The sequence below is a fragment of the Canis lupus genome, chromosome 15 (genome assembly GCF_003254725.2).
Source record: "Canis lupus dingo isolate Sandy chromosome 15, ASM325472v2, whole genome shotgun sequence".
NCBI classification, from domain to species: domain Eukaryota; kingdom Metazoa; phylum Chordata; class Mammalia; order Carnivora; family Canidae; genus Canis; species Canis lupus.
This window is the reverse complement of record NC_064257.1, coordinates 42,209,853-42,233,583: the sequence shown is the minus strand read 5'-3', so window position 1 is coordinate 42,233,583 and position 23,731 is coordinate 42,209,853. Positions and strand designations below refer to the sequence as shown.

Genomic DNA, 23,731 nt, shown 5'->3' with positions numbered 1-23,731 from the left:
CTCACAAGCTGTTTCCTAACAAGTATGGATTTATACTTTCGGCCCAGATCTGAATGGGAGCTTTTATAGACACTTATTAGATGATTTCAGTTGTTCACTAAACATTCAGGGAATACCTACTATGTGTCACACACCATCTTCCACGTTGGGACAGAGGGACATCTAGCTAGAGAGTCAGATATTACAAGGTCCAAAACCTGACAGAAGATTTATTTACAGGATGGGTAAGTGAAGCTTCAGGTGTTACCATCATGAGGCTGAAGAGCATTTCCTTTTTCTACTTGCCATTGTCCTGCACTTTGAGTGCTGAGTCAGCATGGGCTTCATGCTGGCCTGGGCAAGTCCTAACTGTTGAAATAAGGGGCCTGGATTAGCCAGCACCAGATGGAAGTCACACAACGGTAATGAAATGTTTGTGTGAATGAGGCAGGATCAGCTCTTATCCCAAATCAAAGTCAGTGAGTCAAATGCCTTCCACAAAATGGCTAATGTCACGGAGGTCTAGATCATAATCAAGGGTGCATGCATTGACTACTCAAAGCAAGCCCCTGCAGTTAAGGCCCATTTTTAGCCCCATTTTCTAGAAAAGGAAACTGAGTAGTAGAGTGACTTGCCCAAAGTAGTAGTAGAGTAGTGACTTGCCCGAAGCCATCCAGCTGGCCAGGGGTGATGAGGGACTCACCCCTGCTCTACCAGCAGTGTCTACTTGCCAGCCCTTCCTCCTCGCCTACACCCTTCGACAAAGTGCTTCTGTGCCATAAGCCTGCTCCGCCATATGTCTTCCAAGAAACCAGCACCCACAGAAGTTGAAAAACAGTCATTGGAAAAAGAAACTTATAACCGCAGAGAAAAGCCATTCTCCTAATGAGACTCTGATGGCTCACTTGAATTATGAGGCTAGGTCTTTAAAAAAGCATTGATAACTTGTAGGTTTGGGGAGGTGACAGTCAAGCTCCACACCCATGGACAGTGTTGCCTCTGGCTCCCCTCTTGCCTGCAGAGTCTAAATTACACATTTTGAGTGTGTATCCTTCCTTCCCATGACAAGATTGGAGCCAGGCTTCAAACACTGGCAGGTGCTCACGCTGCTCATCGCTATGCTATAGACTCCTCAAGCACTGCTGCAACCCCATCACAGCACAGATAACAGACGCGTCTATGAGGGAAGCAAAGGAGAAGACACACTGACATGCAGCTAATATTTATAAGTCACCTGGGAAACCCAGACTCTGCAATCAGGACCTCCAGGGTTCGAGCCCCAATTAAATTTCCTGCCAGATGTACCCTTTTGGGAAAATCAATGCATGGCTCTAAGACTCGTTCAAGTGTCTTCCTGCAGGTTGCAGTAGGTGCTCAATAAATGGTTGTTATTGTTTAGAGTGGATACTCCTTAACCTCTCTAGTTTCTGATCTTTGAGACTAGTGCTATAATAGATAACAATACTCAGGAAATGAATTATTAGGCATCTGTTTGAATCAGGACTCTGTCAGGTCCTGGATGTACACAGTGAGCACACAGACTGGGTCCCTTATTTACATGGTCCTACCAGTGTACTGGGGAGAGGCATGGATTAAAAGGCAATCAGACAAATATTAGTTTGCAAACTGGGATGAGCTTTCCTCAATCCAGTTGCTGGAAGTTACCGACATTGACTCTGAACAACCTAACCCTCAAGGCCCAGTTGACTTAGATCTGGTCTTAAGAGGGGGCAACAGCCAGGTCATTAAAGAAGAGCCTTGTTAAAGATGGTGGCCTTTATCCTAAAAAGAGCAGCGGGAGGTGGGGATGAAGAGGAAGGAGAGGGCCTAATTGAGCAGGTGCCAGGTACACACTTTGAAGTTCATCTGAAACCCCCTTGAAGCACTTGCATTTTCAGGGCTGAGCAAGGTGTGCTGAGAGCGTTTCCATAGATTGTTGGCTGTCAGACAGCTCTTCTTCCATTTTCTTCTGCTATTAGGTCTTTCTTGGGCTGAGATGGTGTTTTGGGAATCAGGACCACCTCTGGGCAGGACCAGGAAGACAGAGGGGTGACAGCTCTGCCACAGTTTCCCTCTCTTGGTTCCTGTGCCTCTGCCCATGGTTCGGTGTGCAATGTGCTCACTGAGGGACCCATACCTTGCCTTGTGGATTGGCTCAGAAGAACACAGGGCCTCCCCAGCCCTGGGACTCAGCACCCAGGGCCACTTGCAGAAATGCTCTCCCGGGCATTTTTACTCGGCAGGCAATGACACCAGAATCCCAGTGTCCCACACTTGTGTTTTGTTTGTTAGCTTCCTCCCTGCACTGGACCACCTCCTCTCTTATCTGCCATTTTTTTCTGTCTATCCTGCTGCCCAGACATATTTTTCCCTCCACCCCCTGCCTGTACCTTTCCCCCCATTTACACATGCTCTTCTAGACCCTCTCCTGAGGCAGATACAACTCTTCCATCCTCCGGGGTTGTCCCTTCTGCTTGGCCCTTGCCTCATGATAACTTATAGAGCAGAAAACAAGGCAAAGTCATCTACTAAGAATATAATTATAAGCCAAAGGCTGGTCACAGAGAAATTAGGGAGCGTCTCACATCTGAGTTCCCAAGAGTGTGATGCTATGTCCACAAAGTCTGGGCCCCTTTTTTCCTTTGGACACAGTTAGGAAGCCCTTCTTGTAAAACTTTAAGCAGTTATTCCTCTGAGGGTGATTCACTGGACCAGATGTTTCTAGTCACGTGGAGATGGAGGTGGGGGGAAGGACTGTTACAAAGATAGATTCTTGAGGCCCTTCTCCAGGTAGAGTTGCTATGAAAATGCACCTCTCAGATGTGCACTGTGGGAGCATAATTTTTCTGTTGGCAACCATCCTGTTCATGAGGCCATGCTTCCCATATCTGCTTCCAGCCAATGCATGAGCACGGCAGGGATATCAGGGCAGGCCCATTGCCACAAGATGGCAGATTCCTCTGTTAGATGGCTTTGGCTGGGGTGCTCCCCACCAGCTTTACCCAATGTTTTTAGAACTATATGTAATCTCAGACTTTTCCAATTTAACCTGCCTTGGTTCCCTCTCTTATTCAAGAGAGTCAGATCTGCATCTTTTTTTTTTTTTTTTTTTTTTTTTTTTTATCTATTTGAAAAGTTGAATTTGAAGTTAAAATCCTTCCCACGAAGAAAACTCCATGCCAGATGGCTTCTCTGGGGCATATATCTCTCATTTAAGGAAGAAATCATACTGGTTATACAAAAACTCTTCCAAGAACTTGAGGAAGAGAGAATACTTCCCAGCTCCTTCCATATAGAGAGCATTCTTACTCTGATTCCTAAGCCTGACAAATACTAATAAGAAAACCAGACTAGCATCTCTAATGAGCATACATATAAACATTCCTTAAAAAAAATCTGAGGCAAAAATTAAAAAGTTCTAAAACAAATTTGTGGCCAACTGAATCCAATAATATACAAAACAGATAATACATCAACAATGGTGCAATAAAGTAAGAAAAAAGATATAAAGTGTATATGTATTGGAAAAGAAGAAATATAATTGTCTCCATTCTTAGACAATATGATTGTCTACAGAGAAAACTAAAAAGCTATTAGACCTAATGCATACATTTAATAAGTTCTCTGGATATGAGGCCAATATACGAAAGTCAATTGTATTTCTATAAACTAGTAAGAAACAACTGGTAATCGAAATAAAAATACACCATTAAAAATAGTACTAATAGGGATCCCGGGGTGGCACAGCAGTTTGGCGCCTGCCTTTGGCCCAGGACACGATCCTGGAGACCTGGGATCAAATCCCACGTAGGGCTCCCGGTGCATGGAGCCTACTTCTCCCTCTGCCTGTGTCTCTGCCTCTCTCTCTCTCTCTGTGTGACTATCATAAAAAAAAAAAATTAAAAAAAATAGTACTAATAACCGTAAAAGACTTTGGTATGAACATAATAAAAATTGTGCAAAATCTGTAAGCTAAAACTGATGAAAGATTGACAAAAAAGAAAAAAAAAGAAAGAAAGAAACGAAGTCCTATATAAATGGAGAGATACAGTGTGGTTATGGTTATGAGTTAGAAGATCCAATACTTTAATATGTTAGTTCTATGTAATCTGACTTACAGATTCAATGTAGTTGCAGTTAAAATTCTCGTGGGACTTTCAGGTAGATATTGGCAAACTGATTTTAAATTTTATGTGGAAAAACAAAGAAACTAGAATAACCAAGATCATTTTGAAAACGCCTAAGTTGGAGATCTTACACTGGCGGATTTCAGGACTCAGTGTGAAGTTACAGTAATTGTGAGGGTGTGGAATGATGAAGGGACATGCACCCCGGTCCCTGGGCCAGAACAGAGTCCACACATTGATGGGCAAATGATTTTCTACAACAGTCCAGAGGCAATCCAATGGGGAGACGATAGTCTTTTCAAGAAAAGATGCTGGAATTATTAGGTATCTCTATGTAAAACAACAGACCTTGAGCCATATCTCAAATTATCCACAAAAATGGACTTACCACGGATGCTAGACCTAAACACAATACCTAAAATTATACAGCTTCCAGAAGAAAAGATAAAAGAAAATCTTTGTGATGTTAGGCTAAGCAAGGATTTCTAGATATAACATAAAAAACACGATCTATAAAAGAAAAATCAATCTACTTGACCTCACCAAAATTAATGACGTCTGCTCATCAAAGGTTAGTGTTAAGAGAGTGAAAAGACAAGCCACAGACGGTGAAGAAATATTTAAAAATCACATATCACATGAAGGGTTTGTCTCTCAAGCATTTAAGGAACTCTCAAGATGTTCTAGAAACAACGACTTGTAAGATACGTGAATAGCAAATAAGTGCATGGAAAAGATGCAAATTAAAATGACTGCAAATGAAATGGCATCGTGCACAATGGCAACATTTTCTAGAAGTCTGGTAATATCAAGTGCCAGAAAGGGTGCTAGACAATTGGAACTCTCACCACTTTGTTGGTGAGAAAGACAAAATGATGCATACGCATTGGAAAACAGGGGTACCCCGGGTGGCTCAGGGGTTTAGCGCCGCCTTCAGCCCAGGGTGTGATCCTGGAGACCCAGGAGCGAGTCCCACGTCAGGCTCCCTGCATGGAGCCTGCTTCTCCCTCTGCCTGTGTCTCTGCCTCTCTCTGTGTCTTTCATGAATAAAAAAAAAAAAAAAAAAAAAAAAAAAAAAAAAAAAAAAAAAAAAAGAAAGGAAAACAGTGTGATGGTTTCTCATAAGGTCAAATCTACATTGACTATCCAATCCTGGACTCTCCTTCTTCTTCTTCTTCTTCAGATTTTATTTATTTATTTATTTATTTATTTATTTATTTATTTATTTAAGAGGGAGGAAGAGAGAGAGAGATTGTGAGTGCGCGGGTGCAAGCAGGGGGCAGAGGGCAGAGGGGGAGGGCAAGGGAGGGAATCTCACACACTGAGCCCTTAGCATTAGGCAAGAATGAACTGGGCGCCTGGGGGGCTCAGCAGTGGAGCATCTGCCTTCAGCTCAGGGTGTGACCCCAGGGTCCTAGAATCGAGTCCCACATTGGGCTTCCCGCAGGGAGCCTGCTTCTCCCTCTGCCTGTGTCTCTGGCTCTCTCTCTCTGTGTCTCTTATGAATAAATAAATACAATCTTTTTTTTCTTTAAAAAAAGAAAGACCAACTTGTCTTGTTTTTGTCTCCTTTTTGTGCTGTTCTTTTTATTACTATCATTATTAGCAGTCTAAGCCTCGAGTGACATGCCAAGGACGTTACACATATGCTTCACAACTAATAACTATGACTCTTTACTCTGGGAAGTGTCAAGACCACCGTTTTGCCAAGAGGACCCTGAGGCAGAGAGAGGATGGCTAACAAGGTCCCAGGCTGCCAGACAAGGATTCTCACCCAGCTCCTGCTGACCTTAAGGGCTCAGAGTCGTGTTTCTTTGTACGGATAGCTCAAAACTATTTTACACGGCTTACGTGATTTTATAAGCCATTCATTTAATTAAGCAATTAATTTCGGTTCATTGAATGCCTACAGTGGTGTTCAGAGCTCCTCATGCTTTCTCTTTGTGTTTTCATAGGAAAGCGACATGAGATTGAGCCTGAGCAGAAAGGGGGCCTTCGTTCCTGCTGCCGTCGGAAGGAAGGGGCTGCTAAGAGCAGCTTCCAAGTCTTAGCCTCACCTCTGAAGAGCTGCCCCTACAGCTACTTCCCACTGAAACAAAGCAGTCCGCTTTACTTAGGGCCCATGGGGGCCTGCGTTGGCTGTGCAGAGGGTGAAGGCACCCGCTGGGTAGGTGTTCGTGTGCTGTCTCCTGGGAAGCTTCTAGGGCCTCAAGAGTATACTCTGTGAGGGAGGGAGGCTTGTCTTAGCAGGTGCCTCATCCTGGCTTAGCCTTCCTCCAGTGGCTTGTGACCCAGGGGGAAAGGCCAAGGTCAGTAATTACTGTCATGGACTGAATGTGTCTCCCCAGGTTCATATGCTAAAGTCCCAAACCCCAACAGGATGGCATTGGGAGGTGGGGCTTTGGAGAGTCATTAGGTTTAGATGAAGTCATGAGGGTGGGGGCCCCATGATGGGATTCATGTCCTTACAAGATGAGAAAGAGGGACCAGAGTGCATATCCTCTCTCTCTTTCTCTCTTTCTCTCTCTCTCTCTCTCTGCCATGTGGGGACACAGGGCTCTCCATCTGTGAGGCAGGGACAAGAGCCTCCGCTGGGACCAAATCCACAGTGTCTTGGTCTTGGACTTTCTAGCCCCAGAGTGATGAGAAATCAACATCTACTGTCACAGGTTTGGTTAGAGCAGCCTGAGCAGAGGGATGGCATATGTTCCCTGCACCCCAAAGGGCAGGCCTTTGCTTTGGCATGAGGCACCTGAAAAGACAGGGGCCGCAGACAATTGTGAGAAGAAAAATAATAGAGCCAAGAGGCCGTGAACTGCACAAACAATGGGATGCATTGTCATCCCCAGGCTGCCAGCGTCAAGGGTTAGTTATCAGGTCTTTAGCAGGTGGGTGGCATTTGTGAGCATTTACTGTTGCTAAGCCCTTTACACGCATGGTCTTATCCTCACACACCTGAGGAAGGCAAGACTGATGTTGACATCATCAGCAGCAGCAGCAACCCCAGGTTACAGATGAGAACACTGAGGCCCAGGGGAGCCCGGGGGGCTCAGCAGTGGAGCATCCGCCTTGGGCTCAGGTCTTGGGATCAAGTCCAGCATTGGGCTCCCTGCTTAGTGGGAAGCCTGTTCCTCCCTCCTGCTTTCTCTCTCTGTCTCTCTCTCTCTCTCTCTCTGTCTCTCACTCTCTCTCTGTCTCAAATAAATAAAATCTTAAAAAAGAAAAGAAGAGAAAAGAAAATCGAGGCCCAGAGAGGTAAATCACTTGCCTAACACCACGTGGTTGGTGAGTTCTGGAATGAGCACTGCAATCAGGCCTGACTCAAGATTTTGCTTCCTTAACCCCACAGCCGGAGCACAGCAGGTCAGCACCTGAAGGTGGAGCCAAGCTAGACACAGGCCCCGGGAGAAGGGCAGCCAGTGACTCGAACCACGGGGGCCAGAGGTGCAAACCAGCCTATTCTGAGCGCCTGCTGCCTCCTCGGACCCCAGAGTCTGCACATGCGCTCACCCGAGCCGCAGCACCACCCGGAGGCAGGCCCCTCGGCACCACTGCTTCCGTTTTGTGATGACAAAGCAGCAGCTGAAGGACAGCTTTACCGCATGGAACACAGATGCCGCTTACATGTGAGTCACAGGTAAAAGCATGAATAGTTTGTACAAGTGCTTCTTGTGTGTGTGCGGCTAATGTAGCTGGTGTCCTGTGCCACTGATGGCTCCATGGGGGGGTGGGGGAGGTGGCTGTGACCCTCAGGCCCAGCAGCAGGGCATGGTATGTGCAGTATTGGGAGGCCCGGAGGTGGGGGGCTGGGGGGGAGGGGCAAGGGTGGGGGGTGACCGTCCCTCAGCTACAGAACTGGACTGGGGAGCCCTGGTGTCATGGAACAAAGTCCCGGCAGTGACAGGCACCTGGCTAATGGTGACAGCAGCAAGTTCCTGGGGACAGGCTGCGATCGGCAGGCGGCCTTCCCAGCCACAGACCCGGCATAACCAGTGGTTACTGGGGAGACAGGGGTAGGAGGGGGTTAGAACCATGCTGGGCCTCGGGACAGGCCTGTGTTCTTGCCTGGCTCTGCACCAGTAGCTGCGGCCCTTGAGCAGGCTGCAGGGCCCCTCAGAATCCCCAGGGCCTTGCCAGCCCCACAGGGGGATTATTTTTCCACATCTGCCCCTGCGAGCTCCTTGGGGGTAGGCACTGGACCTATCAGATACGTGCGGCTGCACAACAGTCAGTGCTCAGGCAGCGCTTGACCGAAGAGGGGCCACTCCTGGGAGGAGCTTTGGGAAAAAGAGAGCAGGTGTGTGGGGCACAGAGAGTCCTCGTTTTATGTCCTGAATTGAATGGTTTAAGTTTAAAATGTATGAAATGACGTGTTCAGTTTTTAAATAAAACTTTTAAGGCAAAAGCGTACAATCTAGCCCTGCTTTCGAATCATTTGCTATCCCCTCAGGCCCCTGGTAAGAAGAAAGATGGTAAAACTGATGTTCTCAGCAACTGAGCTCAAAAAGACAGTACAGCATTTGCTGTAAGGCACATTCCCAAGGATCTCAGGTCCCATCGCGTCTCCCTCCGGCTGCAGCCCCCATGGCCTCCTGCCTCGGATTGTGGCTCAGCTGCAGGCTCACGTATTATAAGCTGTCGGCAAATCATGGCTGTTCTGCTTCTTTAAAGGAAGATCATAAGGTCGCCAGCAGCCAGAGGCCAGTGTCAGGCTGTAACCTCACCCCCAGGAGCACAGTGCCCACTCCCAGTCCCTGGCAGTGCTACTGCCCCAGTGCTGCGTTCATGCCACGTCCTGCTCAGCTGCCGACAGCTCTGGCTGAAGCAGTCTCCCCGGGACACTGCCATACAGCAGGCTCCTTAGGTGAATGGCGCTTTCCTTCTCACTCAAAGCCAAAGGGGACAAACCTGCCAGACTGGCCACAAGGCCATGCAAGTCCATGATTTGCAACCTGCTCGGTGAATGGCAAGAAGCGCACAACCGGGTCTAGAGACACAATGCAGGGCCAAGAAAAATAATAAATGTGCAGGATTTGATGATACCACCCAGAAAAAGAAGAATCAGAACCATTTCCCTCTGAAATAACTGGATTGTTTTGGCCACAACCCGGGTTCTATATAACCAACCCCTTTGCCCACATTCTTTTCTGTTACTTGGAGTTGTTTATGCAAATCAGTTAGCATTTATGGTAAAATCAGGAGAACCAGAATGCCAAAAAAAAAAAAAAAATCTAATTCCTCTCACGTAGGATACTGGTTGTTCAAATGCAACCATTTCACACTCAATGTGTAAAATATGTTTCTGTGCTGATTAGTAAAGACAGCTCTGTGCTGGTCTGGTAAAGCAGTCCTGGTTTTAATGAGGGAGAAGCCAGTTAAACCTGGGTAGAAACACCTTTTTTATGTCAGGATGACATATTCCTCCCCAAGTGAGAATCCATGCCTTATTCTCAATTTTAGAAGATGATGCATAGTTTTTTCTTGTGCTTTTTTTTTTTTTTTTTGGTGTGTTTTCTGATTTTATTTTGGAGTTGATCAGAGTTATTTTCTAACTGGAGTGAGCCACTATTAAAACAATTTTAAAAGTTACTGAGTATCAAGTGTGAAGTATTTGTTGATGCATTGAAAAGAATGGATGCCATGCCGGTTTTGGAAAGAAAGCCATTCTGGAGCTGGTGCTTCCTCACACACACGTCAGCAGCTTGGAAAAGGCCATATCCTTGTGGAAATGTAAAGTGATAGGCAAGACCTCACATGTCATCGCCACAAAACGTGAGAGGTGAAATATAAGTAGAGTGTTTATCTCTTTCCTGAGCTAAAGGAAGGAAGCCTCTGGAGACATGTGGTATGTTTGGAAGATGAAGATAAAGGGACATGCCTTTTGCTCCAATGACAGGATAGTAGAAAGACCATCCAGCTCTGGCTTTTTACCTACTTTGCTTCTCTGGCCTCAAGCCCCAGCAGAAGGAACTGTGTGAACCTACAAGGAACTGTGCGCACTCCATAGGGGATGGGAGGCCGACCCCATCCATGCACAGAACACTGTGACGGCACGATGCCCACGGATGGGCTGGGATCCTGTCTGCCCGCCCATGGTTTGGGAGTCACCCATGTGTACCAAGGGCTCAAAGACAGAATGGCACCGAACCTGGCTGTCACTGTCCGAGGTCTGTGTTGACTGTTATTCATTCTCATTTACCCCTGAAACATTATTAAAGTGCTTTTTTTTGTGTGTGTGTGTCACTCTGTCAAGTACTTTCATCTACAATAATGTTTGATTTATTTTTTTTTAAGATTCTATTTATTTATTCCTGAGACACACAGAGAGAGAGGCAGAGACGGGCCATCGTAGTATTTGACATTCCATCCTACGGACTAGACTTTGAGCAGATCTGATGATTATCTTTGTTACCAAATAGTACCTGTGGTCTCTGAGATGCTGTAGTAGAATTTCTTCTTAAAGAAAATTGTACTTGTGTTGTAGTAGCCCAGCATCCTTACATCTTCTCTATGGCCCATTATCTCTTTCATAAAAATGGATATCCTTTCAATTGTCCTTTTTTCTGACTTGTAAGGGAATTCTCTAAAAAGAGACCTTGAACTGGAGGTCAAGTTCTACTTAGATCTGTTTATAAAAGCTGACAGAGCAAGAAAGATTCTTCTACATATAGATTGAAATGGAACTTTCGAGAAAAAGGTGCTGACAGTCTCCTTTTATCGGACTTCCTTCCTTTCGAGTTTCTGTGAAATGGGACATCGAAAAGCAAGTATTAGAGTCCAAGAAAGATGCTGTGCCACTTACCCATGCAGTTGGGGCCCCAGTGGCCTGGACAGCACTGAGGTTGGACGTGGTCCTTCCTACAGATATGGCGGCATCCGGGGAGATACAGCGAGTACTTCCTGATATCGAAGGCGTACCTTGTGGGGGAAGAGGACATCATGATCAGAGCAACACAGTTAACTCCGGGCAGTGGGGTTGGCCCAGATTTTTACTTAGGTCTCCCTTTACACTTGCCTATTATTTGAAAAAACAGAGATTGAATACACTTTGCTGTCTGGGGAGAGTAAAACTTAATCATGATTGACCTTTGATTGTATGAAATGGCTGAAAAAACCAGAGCACAATGCAAATGAAGGTGAAATGTCTACAGTGATGTCACAAGTGAGGTTAGAAGACACCAGGTGGTGTCAGGGTGTCAGGGTAGGCACGTGCTAGGGGTGTACCTCACACCTGTCTGTCTCAGCCAATGTGAGAAGGATCTCTGGATTTTAAACAAAACCAGCTGCTGCTTAGAATCAGCACTTTTTTTTTTTTTTCAGATACAGTAGATGTTGACATTTCTGTGAGAGGTGGTGTAATTCACAGGCAAGATTTGCCACAGTTTCCTCAAGGGAGATGTGATGATGAGTTTCTTAAAAAGGTTTTCATGTCACTGAGGTACAGACTGGGAGAAGCGCGTATATGGGGGCTGAACTCCATTGTCTATTCTCAGGGAATCATGGACGGCTTACTCTGGGATTTGACTTTAGTCTATCTGGAGACGATCCTCCGTGGGTATCGTTTCTCTCAACGAGGCCTGTCAGGAATCGTGTGATGGTGAGTCCCTGGGCTACTGGCTTTATGGGCAGTCAAGTTGGAGACAGAGTAGACAATTCCCCTGAAGGCTTGAGAATACTGGTGGGGGCGTCTCTTCACAAAGATGGGAGGAGGAAGAGCAGAGGGCAGGACCACATGTTGCCTCAAGAGCCAATTGTGGATTTATTTCATCATAAAAGGATGACAGATCAAAGCCCTCAATTCTAAAACAGAGAGCATGAGTGCAGTAACCCCACCTGTGTCTGTGTGTGTCTGTGTGTGTGTGTATTGGAGGGGGATGGTGAGGTGGGGAGCATATATCTGAGTATCCACCTTGCTGGGAAAAAAAAGTAGCCAGTACAAAAAAAACCCCTCGTAAAAGTCACCACATAATTTTCACTGTGAACCATACGTCCCTCCATACACTTAAGAGGATCTGGCCACAAATGTATGCCTGCTGTGGTCGCCGACTGGTCAACTATCACATACGCTTGCTAATTCTAGGTCAGGTAGTATTTAGAACCTTTTATTTAAACTTATGACCTTGGTTTTAGAATCTACTGGGGTCACATTAAGCAAACGTGAATTTAGAATAGTGTGACATGACAGTGTTCCATTCTTATTTTACACAAAATAAGAAATGGTACTGATCTTCATCACTGAATTAGGAATTAACTCATTTCGACCCATCTAATGTCTAAGTTAGTAGACTGAGTACATAAAACGTGGTGTTTACATTCGAGGTGGGTGCCACTTCTATTAGCTCTGAGGGAAACTGCTTCCTCCATCCTTTGTGAGGCTCTGCCTTGAATTATGAGAGTTTTGAACCAGAAGAGGATTTCAGAAAGGCCATCCTCATATAAAACGCATGAAGCTGCAATTCCTTTGTCGTCCTTCTTTAGGTTCTAATTAGTATCAGGGTCCTCAGCTAGCTTGTAAGATGACTGTCAGACCCCTCGCTTTTCAGTCCATGTTCTGGCTGGAAGCCTTCCCAAATGAAACAAAACCCAGATTTTCAAAATAAAGAAGGGCAAGATGAAGGGAAAATGTTTATGTGTAATGCAATTTGGTCAATTTTGTATTAAAATGTGAATCAAAAGTATATTTTTTAGATTCAAGGTGGTTAATTGTGAGTTATTTAAGTTTGGACCGAATGAAGTCTTAGAATAAGGGAAAATCATGGAAATGCTTTGCAGTTTTTGAGATGGGAAGTTTCAATTTGGCTTCACAAACCCCTTAAATTGCAAGACTTGAGCACGCTTGTTTTCTCAGGAGTACCTGCAGTCTCGGACCCCCATGGAGCCATTGGTAACTTTGGTGTAGCCGTCTGGGCAGTTAATTCCCAAGTTGAGTGAGCAGGATTGGCACTCGGTCCTAATGGTAAGCAGAGATTTCTTATCGCATCTATTTGCCTGTGAAAACATAAAAAAAAAAAAAAATCAAGTCTCATTAGTAGAGCCTGGGTTGGTCAACGTTCCCCACCCATCAGCTTCATGTCCACGGAATGACAGGGATGGCAACAAGATGGGTTGGTGATGACTGGCCTGTCCCTCTCAACCTTATTTAGAAGGAGTGTTGGGATCATCAGGCAATGCCTGCTATGGCAGCGGGTGGGAAGGCGGCCCCTGGCACCACCTACTTGCCGTCATTGATCTGTGGTCTAGAATTCAGCAAAGCATGGTCGTGTCATTACACACACGTACCCAATGGGAAATCTGAAATATATTGTACATTTTCCAAATGGGAAAACTTTAAAGCAGTTACTTAGGGTCACTTGGTTGTAGATCAAGAATGTTCTTTCCCATGGATTCTACAGAAACAGCCCAGTCTGGGTGCTAACTGCTGTGAAGCATGTATTTCCTGCTTCAAAAGATTGTCTGAAATCTTTTGATTATAATTCAGCTAGAATATGGGCCTCCAAGGGGCAGTGACCTTTTTCTGTTTTGTCCTTGATGGTACCCTAAGCACCTAGAACGGTGTGTGGTGCATAGGAGCTCTCAGTAAATATCTGTGGGTTGAATGAGTTGTAGGAAACACAGCAAACACACTAGAAACAGTTGCTCAGCACCATCAGGTGGTGGAAACTCAGGTGCTGCAGACCCACTTTGGCCCCGTCTCCAGGATCCCTCATCATCCATGATGTTGATGCTGATCCTCCCAAGTGGATTTGGTCCTTCCTCAAGTCTCCCTCATTTCCCATCAAGCTTAGGAAGCAGCAGCTTCGTACCAGGAAGAAAGGCTGAATCAGGGAGTCTGGAGACCTGAGCCTGGGATCAGGCTGTGTACGTGGCTAGTGCACAGTCGTGAATTAATTCCATGCCCTGCAATGCGGAGACGGTGACTGCACACCCCAGCTTGCAGAGACCCTTACACGGTGTGATATGTGCAAGTTGCCTGGCAGGGACCTGGAAGGTCGTAGGCGCTGAACTCTCCTGCGCTCCTCCCCTGCTTCTCCACCCTGCCCGCCCCCTGTGTTTGGCTTGTTGCCTCTCCTGGTAGGAGTGTGCTAGCCTCTCCCCCTACCCACCACGCTTCACTCTTCAGGGCCCCACGGGCCACACCACTTCCCTAAAACCATATCTATCTCTTTTCCTCGCTTCAACTCCTACCCTGTGTGTTGCTGGCCAGTAGGATACATCTTGTCTTTGCTTCCTGTTCAGAAAACCCTTGTGGGAAAGGATCATGTCTCTCTTTACTCGCCCCTATCCCCAAACAGCTGAGCCTGGCACTGGTAGGGATAGTGGGAATGTCCTAAATATTTCTGAGTTTACTAAAAGGCATAAAGGCTGAATAAGAAGAAATCTTATTTTTGCAGGGAACCTTATGGTCGCACACACTCCTGAGGGCATCATCTTATGCAGTCTTGCTGGTGTCAAAGACCAGCAGGACAGATTCACCATGTCCACGTGGGGGGGAGGATGCTGAGGGGAGGGGAGCTTCAGTGACTCGCAAAGTTCATGGTCTTCTGACTCCTGGGTGGGCTAGCCCTCCTCCCTACCCGCTGGTACAGAGAAACAAAAGGGGCAGCTTTACTTTGTGGTTGTTAGGAACCAAAACAGCCCTGGAAGGCTTGCTGTAGAATAACAATAAAAGCCACCCTCAGTTATTCTGTATGTTGGCAAATTGAACACCAATAAAAAATAAATTTATTATTTAAAAAAAAAAAAGCCACCCTCAGCGGCAATTTGAATCAACTCCCTTTAGGGATCATAGAGCCTCCAGATTTTTTAAAAGGATTTTCTTTGTAGTAGGCTTTCCCACTTAGATAAGTGTACGGAAGGACATTACTTTTTCTTGTCTTTCCCCAAAGGTCAGATTTCATACTCCCTTTTCAAGAAATGTCTTGACTTTCAAATTGTCCTTTTCAAATAAAATGGTTCATTTTCTCTCTCCAACGGTCTCCTCTGAAAAGCAAACTCAGCCTCAAAACCTGGTCAAGCTGTGATTTCTGGCCTAAGCAAGCCCTCTCTGACGCTGAGGTGGTGATGGGCTGCGTGGGGAGCACTGTCGGGGCAGAAACTAAAGTCCAGGGACACTAATGTGCTCAGCTTGACCCGCTAGCTGGCTGGGGGCACCGGGATGGGGCCTCAGAAACAGCCGTCAAACAAGTGAGGGCCCTGGTTCCAGCTCAGTGGTCCCCGTCCCCTAAGCTGGAGCACCCGACCGTCAGTTGTCTTCTGGCATTTTCAGGAAAAACATTATCCCTAATTCGGCCACTGGCATCAGGCCTGTGTGGGCGAAAGCTCGCCCGGCACAGGTGCAGCACTGTGTTCATGTCTCGTTACTGATGAAGCAGAAATCATGCCTCGCGAGATGCATTTTGAAAGGATCCCCAGAGGGCCCCGCTGCACCCCGGCACCCGGCCTGTGCCCCTGGGGATCTCGCGGCGCCTGCCCCCGCGCAGCTGGCACACGGCCCGGGGTGCTTGCACCACAACCTGTGGAAGTTCCCGTTACCGCCGTGTTTGTCCAGCAGACATCACCCGCCCGGAACTGGCCAGAACGTCTCTCTACTCATCCCTCTTCAACCACTGCTATTTCCTATGCTCACAATGATGCGAGGGGGGATTCGCGGTGATGAGACTATGAAGATAAAGGAAAAGAGAGCAGCAGCCATAAGACCCCCCGGGTGCCAACATGTGCCGTGGGAGGAAGGAGGGTGGCACCCACGCCAGAGGTCCCGGCGGGGGAGGCTGGGCTCGGAGCCGAGCCAGCGGGGACGAACCCCTTCAGAGACATGGTGCAGCCCCGTGGGGTCCCCTCCTGCCTGCCTACCCCCATCTGATGGGGTCCACACCGGAGTTCGTACCCAGCACAGACCGAAAGCTTTGCGCACATACGGACATGAAGAGGAAGGCCTTGCAGGCGTCACCTCACCTGTCCTGCCGCTTCAGGTGGGGAGCCCACGCCGGCCACGAGCAGCCCGAGAAGGAACGCTGCGAGACCCCGCGGCATGACGAGAGCCACGGCCCTGGTGCCGGCCACCTGTCACCGCGTGTGAGCTCCTGCCGCGGAGCGGGCCGGACTCCCCGGGAGGTCTCTCGTGTCCGTGTGGGCTCCCAAGCCCGGACTGAGGCCGCTGGCACGTGAGGCCCGCCTCCAGGAAGGGAAGGTGCAAAGCCAGGGGCCGCGGGACACGGCCGCTCCCCCTATATGCGTCCCGGCTGAATGACAGGATATCCTGCCGGGCCAAGGCGCAGAGCAAGCCCCTGCCCCGGCCATGCTGCCGTCCCCCTTCGGTCCCGCCTCCTCTGCCCACGGCCTGCCAACCGTATGGCCCCTGGTGGCAAACTGCAGGCCTGCCTCTGAGTGCACAGTTCCGAGCCGGCTGCCGGCCCCACTGCCAGCGTTGGGGCGCCCACGAGCCGGGGGTCCCACAGAGGGACGCTGCAGAAGCTTGGGGCCATCACCTAGGACAGGGAGGCGGCCTCCTTGGTGGCCTGCAACCACTGCCACAGCCTATCCCTGCAGTGCCTGTGGCTGGGACTCCAGCTCACCCCCTTCCCTCTTCCATGTCTTGTCCTAACAAAACATCACACCTGTAGGTCTTGTTTCCCCCTTTGAGGCCCAGATCGAATGCCGCCTCTCACAGGAAGCCTTGCTGCTCTGCCCCTCCAACACCACTCGGAAATTCTCCCAGCATTTTGCATATAACACTGCGGAAGTCCAGTCGTATCTGTCACTGTCCGTGCGTCCATGTGTCTGTAGCCCATGCCCCGTGGTGAATTCCTTGAGGCCGGGGGTGCCAGCCTTCCTTGACTCTGAGCCCCTGAGATCCCAGGGCACAGACCTACCTGCAGCTGCAAGTAAGAAAAACGAACAGAGGGCACCCCCAGTGGCACGGCGGTGTAGCGCCGCCTGCAGCCTGGGGTGTGGTCCTGGAGACCGGGGATCAGGTCCCACGTCGGCCTTCCTGCATGGAGCCTGCTTCTCCCTCTGCCTGTGTCTCTGCCTCTCCTCCTCCCCTCCTCTGAATAGATAAATAAATCTTTAAAAAGAAAAAAAAAGAAAAGAAACAAACAGTAATGGTCAACACTTGTTGAGAACTTTACTACACGCTAGTCATTAGGGTGACTTCCCCGAGGATCACCCTTCCCAAGCCTCACAGCTCTTGGAGAAATACTTGGGATTGTTATTATTGTTATTCCCCACCGTACAGGTAAGGAAACGGAGGCAGAGAGGCTCGGCAGCTTTTCTGAGATCCCACAGCTAGCAGGTGGGCACCCAGCCTTCCCTTCCTGCTGTGCCCAGACAGGGAGTGTGCGGCGCACTTGAGGGACCCAGTGGGAGAGTGTGAGGCTCAGAACCAGAAGGGACAAAGGTGGGCTCGTCAACAGGACAGCACAGGGGGCCGTCCCCCGGCACCGAGTTAACCGAGAGGCTCCGGTGGTACTGACGCCAGGTGTGCTGACGTCATCCCAACCCCTCCCCGCAGCCTTCCCCTCCTTGCATTTTGGAAACAGCAGGACACTGTAGGACTGTAGGACCAACCACCCAAGAGGCTCCCGCGCAGACGGGCCATCTGAGGCTAGCCCAGGGTCTGAGTGGATGGAGCCCCCTGGGGATGTGCTTAGGGCCCCTGCGTTCAGTGGAGACTCCTGGGGCCCGACCCCTGTTCAGAGCTGCCCAATCAGGACCCCTGGCTGCAGGGCCCTGGAGCGCCTAGTTTTTCAAGGCTTTCCTGGTGCTGCTCGCGTGGACTGTTCTTAGGGGGAGACAGACAATCGCCGAGTGAAGACAAGGTCATTCTGGGGCTTACCTGCCATGGAGGGTGCGCTGCCTTGACTTTCCCTGGCACGACGGAGGGAACTTGGAGGCTTCTGATCTTTTTCTCTCTGGGGCACATGAATAAATACCTGGGGCTTGGTGTGGGCTTGATCCCCGGGGAAATAACATGAGCCCTTACTTGCATTTCCTAGAATAGTTCTGGGCGATGCTGCAGGAGGGCTGGAGGTGGGGGTGGGGGTGGGAATCTCTCCTTAGATGATTTGGAAAACCCTGCCCTTAACACCCCTTTCTCATGGATGGACCATGCTGGTTGGCCCATTAGAGGTCCTGAGAAGTCCTGCAGTAACGCACAACGTGACAAAACCAAGTGACAAAACCAAGTTCAACTTTGCTTAAAGCAGGATTTTCCTTCTTTTCTAAAAATCTTTTTAATTAAGACCAAGAAATGCTTCCTCTCCTTGCAAACTAAACCTCCAGATCCGGTGTTCTATTGATCCCTCTCGGAGAAACACTGTCAGAGAGAGATTTTAGCCTATTGAATATTCTATTTTTAAGTTGCTGGGAAATAGAAGTCAGCCTGCCGGTGGCCATGGGGACTCTACAGTCTAGGACTTGTTCACATACGTCATTAATTAGTTGCATTAAAGATACATATAACTTACATGGCTTTGCTTAGACATTATCTGAATAGTTTTTAAATTACTTTTCTCCCCATTAAGCTGATTTGATGGCTATGGACAGAGGGCCTTCAAGTCATCTAAAAACTCTGCCGCCACTGTCCGGTGTTAACAAGCACAGTGCTGGGCCAGCGCCGTTGCAGAGTGGGTGCTGTGTACCCCCGTCCATCACTCTCATACAGTGAAGAGGGGGAGAGCTGCTGCTCATCGTGGCAGCTACACACATCTCTGCTCTTCCCCCGGGGTCGCTCGACATGGGTCTGAGTCTCCTCTGCCCTGAGTTGCCCCAGTTCTGCAAACCCATGTGCCCTCTCTCAGTGGGGCATCACCCCTCAGAGGCCACCCGTGTTCCTTTTCTGGTGGCTGTGTGTCAGCGTCCAGAGTCATCTGGGGCAAGGGTGTTTGATCAGCGATGTTGCTCAGGCACCTAGCTCTCTCCAGCATCCCCTGTCATGCTGCGAGGGTGGCCTGCCTCCCCCCGGGGTGGCCTCTCTATGCTCTCATGGCCTCCTGTTCCGTCCTCTCGGTGAGCACTCACCCCCTCTGCTCCTGTCGTTTGTCTTTGGTGTAGAGACTCAAGAGATGCTGGTTTCCTCTGCAGTGAAAAAATTCTGTCCCTGATTGGAATCAGCATCACCACACTGGGGCCAAGGCCTCTCTGGTGACAGTCGAGCACCGTCTGTGGTCCCAGGGTTTGGGTTGTTGGTGTCTAGCTCCACGTCATGCCAGCCACTACCAAGATGCCAGCCCTTGGTCACTTTGAGTAACAGAGTGTCTCATGTGTGCTTGAGAAGCATGCCAACAAAGGAGTCATCGTCTTGACCATCATTGTCACTGTCACCACCATTGTCCTCCTCCTCTTCCTCCTCATCAACAACCCAGGCTTTTACAGCTTCTATACACACTGGGCGTTTTAAAAATATTTAGCCAGATTTACTTAATCTTCCGCACAAGCCAATGACATAAGTGGTATCATCATCTTATCCCCACTTTGCAGATGAGGAGACTGAGGCAGAGAGAAGTGGCATGACTTGTCTAAGGTCACAAGGCTGGTAAGTGGCAGAGCAGGCACCTGAACCCAGGTGGTGTGGAGTCAGAGCTAATGCCAGGCATTCACATCACCCACTTGGGTTCTTGGATCTGAGCCAGGTCCTTACGGACCTTGTGTGGTGGCCCACTGGGCAAGACTTTATGTTTCTGAAGTAGGAAGGACTTGGCCGTTCACATCGGGGGGATGTATTTTTTTGCTTCTCTGGAAAAAAGAGCAGAAATTGGGGTCCAAGATTGATTTTCTGGTTAGAATTCAGGTTTCATTCAGTTTTTGCCAGAAATAAGAGGAAATGGCCACAAGACAGCACTTAGGTTTTGCTCTTCCTTGAGCACGGATTTAGAAAGCTGAAACCACTGCTTCACATATGTCCACAAATCGAACACCTCCTAGAATTTTTCACCTTTATGGATTTTCATTCAGTAAAGGGAAAATAACCATACGTCCCTGAAGACTTTCAGTAGCAGGAATCAGCGGGAGTGGTCTGGAGATGTGTGCTGTCCGCATTACATCCTCCCTGCCTAATGTGCTGCTGATGACTTGACGCGAGGGCCAAGGGGGGCGAGCAGGACTAACCAAAGCTCGGTCCAAGCTATTAAATCTCAGTTTTACCATTAAAGGTAGTGCCCCAGGAGAAGAGACAGAGCCTTCCACTTGAGGGTGTGGTTTTCATGCAGGGTAAGCATTTTCAATGGAATCTGGTTTTATTGAACGAATAGTTTGGGGCTCCATGCACCTGGACGTTTTTGCGTGGGTGCAGTACTACTCGTGGGGCAGGACTTTGGCCCCTGAAACATCTTGGCTACAGTACAAAATACTTCCTGTTTCCTTTACATCTTATTGTGACATTAAAACAGTTCAACAGCTACTCATATTCCAAACCAGCAAATAATTAAAGAGGAACCCATGTTGGTCTTCACTTAAAAAAACCATCTCTTTCTTATGTTGATCTGCTAAGTAATACTGAACTCTTTTTTTTTTCTTTTTTATTAAAAAGATTTTTTTTGAACTCTTTTTTTTCATTGGCCTTCTTCCCTCACTGCCTTGGGTAAGACTAACTTGTGTTTTTAACATATCCAAGGACTTAAATTGAGAGGAGTCTATACTTTTTTTTTTTATCATGTTTTGAAATAACTTCTGTTTAAAAAGTCCTCAAGTGAAAGTCTAAATTATATTTCAATTGGCATGATTCATATAGAAAGCTGTCCCAAATACTTATCTTTACCTTGGTTGTGTAGACATGAGTCATACCTAACAGGATGATCTTTTTTTCTCGATTGCTATCACACTGTAAGTGTCGCTTTACCTATTCATTTATTCAACAAACATAGGGAACAGCAGACGCTATACTGGGCTGGGGACAGGAGGTGGATGAGGCATGCTGCACTGTGCATTATAGCTTGGACCACACCTTTGCATGTAGTACCTCACTTAAACCTTATTTAGACCTTGTGAACTAGACTTGGCAAGGGGAGGTATTTTGATTTTGTAGATGTGAAAATGAGGCATAAAGGGTCAGTCAATCAGTATGAAGTAGTAACAGATGCCAGATACTCTCATTTCATCTGCCTCTTAGGGTGGACCACCATTCTGATACCTGATTCCTGAGCTCGTGAGTAGATTATCTGTGGTTCGTCTAAGTCAATCACAAAAATGTTGAACTGAATTGGGTGCTGTCAGTTATGAAATCGGAAGAAAGCCATGGTTACAGAAGTCTTGAAGAACCGGTGTGAAGAATGTGGTTGAGATTAACCACAGACATAGTCGGACTAGACCAGGGGCTGGGTTGCCCATTCCGAACAGTCTGCTGCACCGTCTACTGGTCTTGTCATGCACGGCATAACGCAACACGGCTAGACCCGGTGGATCAAGGCTCTCTATTGCATGGAGAAGATCTTAGCCAGAGTCCAGGATCAGGGACCAAACCAGCCCCCCAGAGTGTGTGGTGAAGCCAGTCATGCCTCTACCTTCGTGGCCTGTCTAGGCCTGGGATGATATTCCCTGAGACACACTTAGCTAACACCTACATTTCCCACAGGCCTAGTTCAAACCCACTGTCTCCATAAGACCTGCGCAGATTACTCTATGGACACTACAGTGTGCACCCCTCCCGCTTCTTGTCCTGATCCTTTTCCTCTCCTTTGGTATGTATCATGTTTTAAGCTGCCCGATAATTTGCCTGTTGGCTATACTTAGTATAAGTTTACTATACTTGGAATATAGGCTCATTAAGGGCAGGTAGTTTTTTCTGTCTAGTTAACTGATATATCCCAAATATTTGGGCTACAGCTTGATGTGCACTAATGATTGACAGAGTAACTTATGGGAGTGACATTTTTTCAGCTACATTGATAAGCAGTTTAGATAATTCAACAGAAATGCCATGATCCTCAAAAAATTTTGATTAAAACATATTCTTCTTATTTCCTTTAAGTTTCTGGAGCCACTTACGAATTCAGTTCTTTCAGCATGTTGTGCCACTCTGCCACAGCTCCTTCCTCTAAATGAATCATTCTGAAATCCTCTTAATTTTGTTCCACACCTTAGTCTTTTGGATTATTTTTATTATTTGATTATTATTATTATTATTATTTGAGAGCTGCAAAATCAAATTCTTGCAAGTACGTTAAATATTGTTTTTATCTTTTATGAACAAAGTCATTTTCATCCACAAATTCTCAGGCTCTTTCCATATATGATGAGTATTGGTGCAGAAGAGACTATTGGCTTAATGCCTACAAGGGTCTGGCTCTAGTTTCCCCCCCAACCACTGACCCTGTCCTTGAACAAAGACACAGTCTCTGTGATTAAATCATGGAATGGGATGACATGATGTTCACTCTTCTCTACATTCACAGGAGCGTAAATATTTCTCTCCAAATATTTCTCTCCACACTTCTTAGCCCATGGGGATTTCTCCCCTCTCCAAACTCCTGTAAGCCTTGAACATTTTGGTGGTTGGCTGGAATGCTGGGTGCATTCTAGAGGAACACAGGTGGATTGTTTTCTCCTGCAAGTAATCCGAATTGCTCCAATCCCTCAAAAATTACGTTCTCTAAGGAAACAGAAGCATTCTAGGATTTTGAAGAAAGGCTGGTGGGATATATTTAAGCTGGAATTGATCGCCATTGTGGTATTTTGCCCAAACAATTTCATCAGCTACAAAGGCAGGTATCAGTTTGACCCATATGAAGTAGTCATTATTTTAGAAAATTATTTTAGAAATAATTAGTAATAATTATTTTAGTCATTATTTTAGTCATTTTTTAGAAAAAAAAAAAAGGACTCATGCCAGCAACTTCATATGATATGCTCTAGCATATATCTGTGTTTACATTCTATGTGGTGAGGAAATATTCTAGACTTTTAATCTTCATAGAAGGGCCCCCTTAGTCCATGGCCATTGCTCAAGAACTGAATTTCCCCGGAGGGATAACATCATTGTGAGTATGAAATCCCAGGGCTCAGGGGCTATCAGTTTTGGTGGAAACACCGAATCTTCAGGTAGTTAGGATGCTGGCGCCCAGGCATCCTGCCCTGGAACGCCTCCCATCCTACAGAGAGCTGCACAAACAGATGGATAAACGCCCAAGCCTTCACCTGGCCCCGCACACCCTCCTGGCTCCTCTGCCCTGTGCTTTGGGAGGCTAAATGAGCTTATTAGGCCCCTGCAGGGCAAAGGGCTTCCTGCACACTCATCAGATAGCAGCCTTTGCGGGAGTCAGCTTCCCAAGCAGGGGATGTGTCCCTGGCCTACTGGCCCTTTCCTCTTCCTTTGTTAGTTTAAATCTTTCCATGCAGCAGACCTTTTTTTTTTTTTTTTTTTTTTTTTAGATTTTGTTTTTCCTTTTTGTGGAGACCAGTCAGCAGGTCCTGCTTTCAGCAAAACTGTGAAGTAGGCAAAGTCCCCTGGGCTTCCCCTCAACTTCCTGCTCAGAGTTGTCCGGGTCACCCCGGGCTCCCTGAGGCCACGGTCCCGGCCTTCACCCAGCGCCTGCCTGCTTGGGACGTCGGGTCCTGAGAGCGTCCTGACTCTGGGTGAGGATGCTCCGCCATTGATTAATGCTCTGGTGTGAGTTGCTGGGTGTCCACGCCAC

At 47.5% G+C, this 23,731-nt stretch overlaps 1 protein-coding gene and 1 long non-coding RNA gene across 8 annotated transcripts in view; one reads left to right on the top strand and one right to left on the bottom strand.

The window, feature by feature from the left end:
• STAB2 (stabilin 2) overlaps positions 1–16,338 on the bottom strand; it is a 140,703-nt gene extending 124,365 nt beyond the window's left edge. For 2 of the 5 annotated variants that reach the window (XR_003132910.3, XM_049094135.1), the window contains exons 1-3: positions 16,059–16,338; positions 12,961–13,094; positions 10,909–11,024 (exon numbers count right to left, since the gene is read on the bottom strand). Coding sequence is in view for 4 of the 5 variants with exons in the window: in XM_049094135.1 (XP_048950092.1) it covers positions 10,909–11,024; positions 12,961–13,094; positions 16,059–16,136 (328 nt within the window). In the remaining variant the exon portion in view is untranslated. The remainder of the gene's footprint in view (positions 1–10,908; positions 11,025–12,960; positions 13,095–16,058) is intronic. The other 3 variants (XM_049094134.1, XM_049094133.1, XM_025438673.3) reach the window with 3 other exon arrangements.
• LOC112654296 (uncharacterized) overlaps positions 7,470–23,731 on the top strand; it is a 38,998-nt gene continuing 22,736 nt past the window's right edge. Inside the window, exons 1-3 of one of the 3 annotated variants that reach the window (XR_003132913.3) lie at positions 7,470–7,743; positions 11,600–11,703; positions 12,955–13,062. This is a non-coding gene — a long non-coding RNA (uncharacterized LOC112654296). Of the gene's footprint in view, positions 7,744–11,335; positions 11,704–12,954; positions 13,063–16,746; positions 17,179–23,731 lie in introns of those variants that run through there. The other 2 variants (XR_007402278.1, XR_007402277.1) reach the window with 2 other exon arrangements.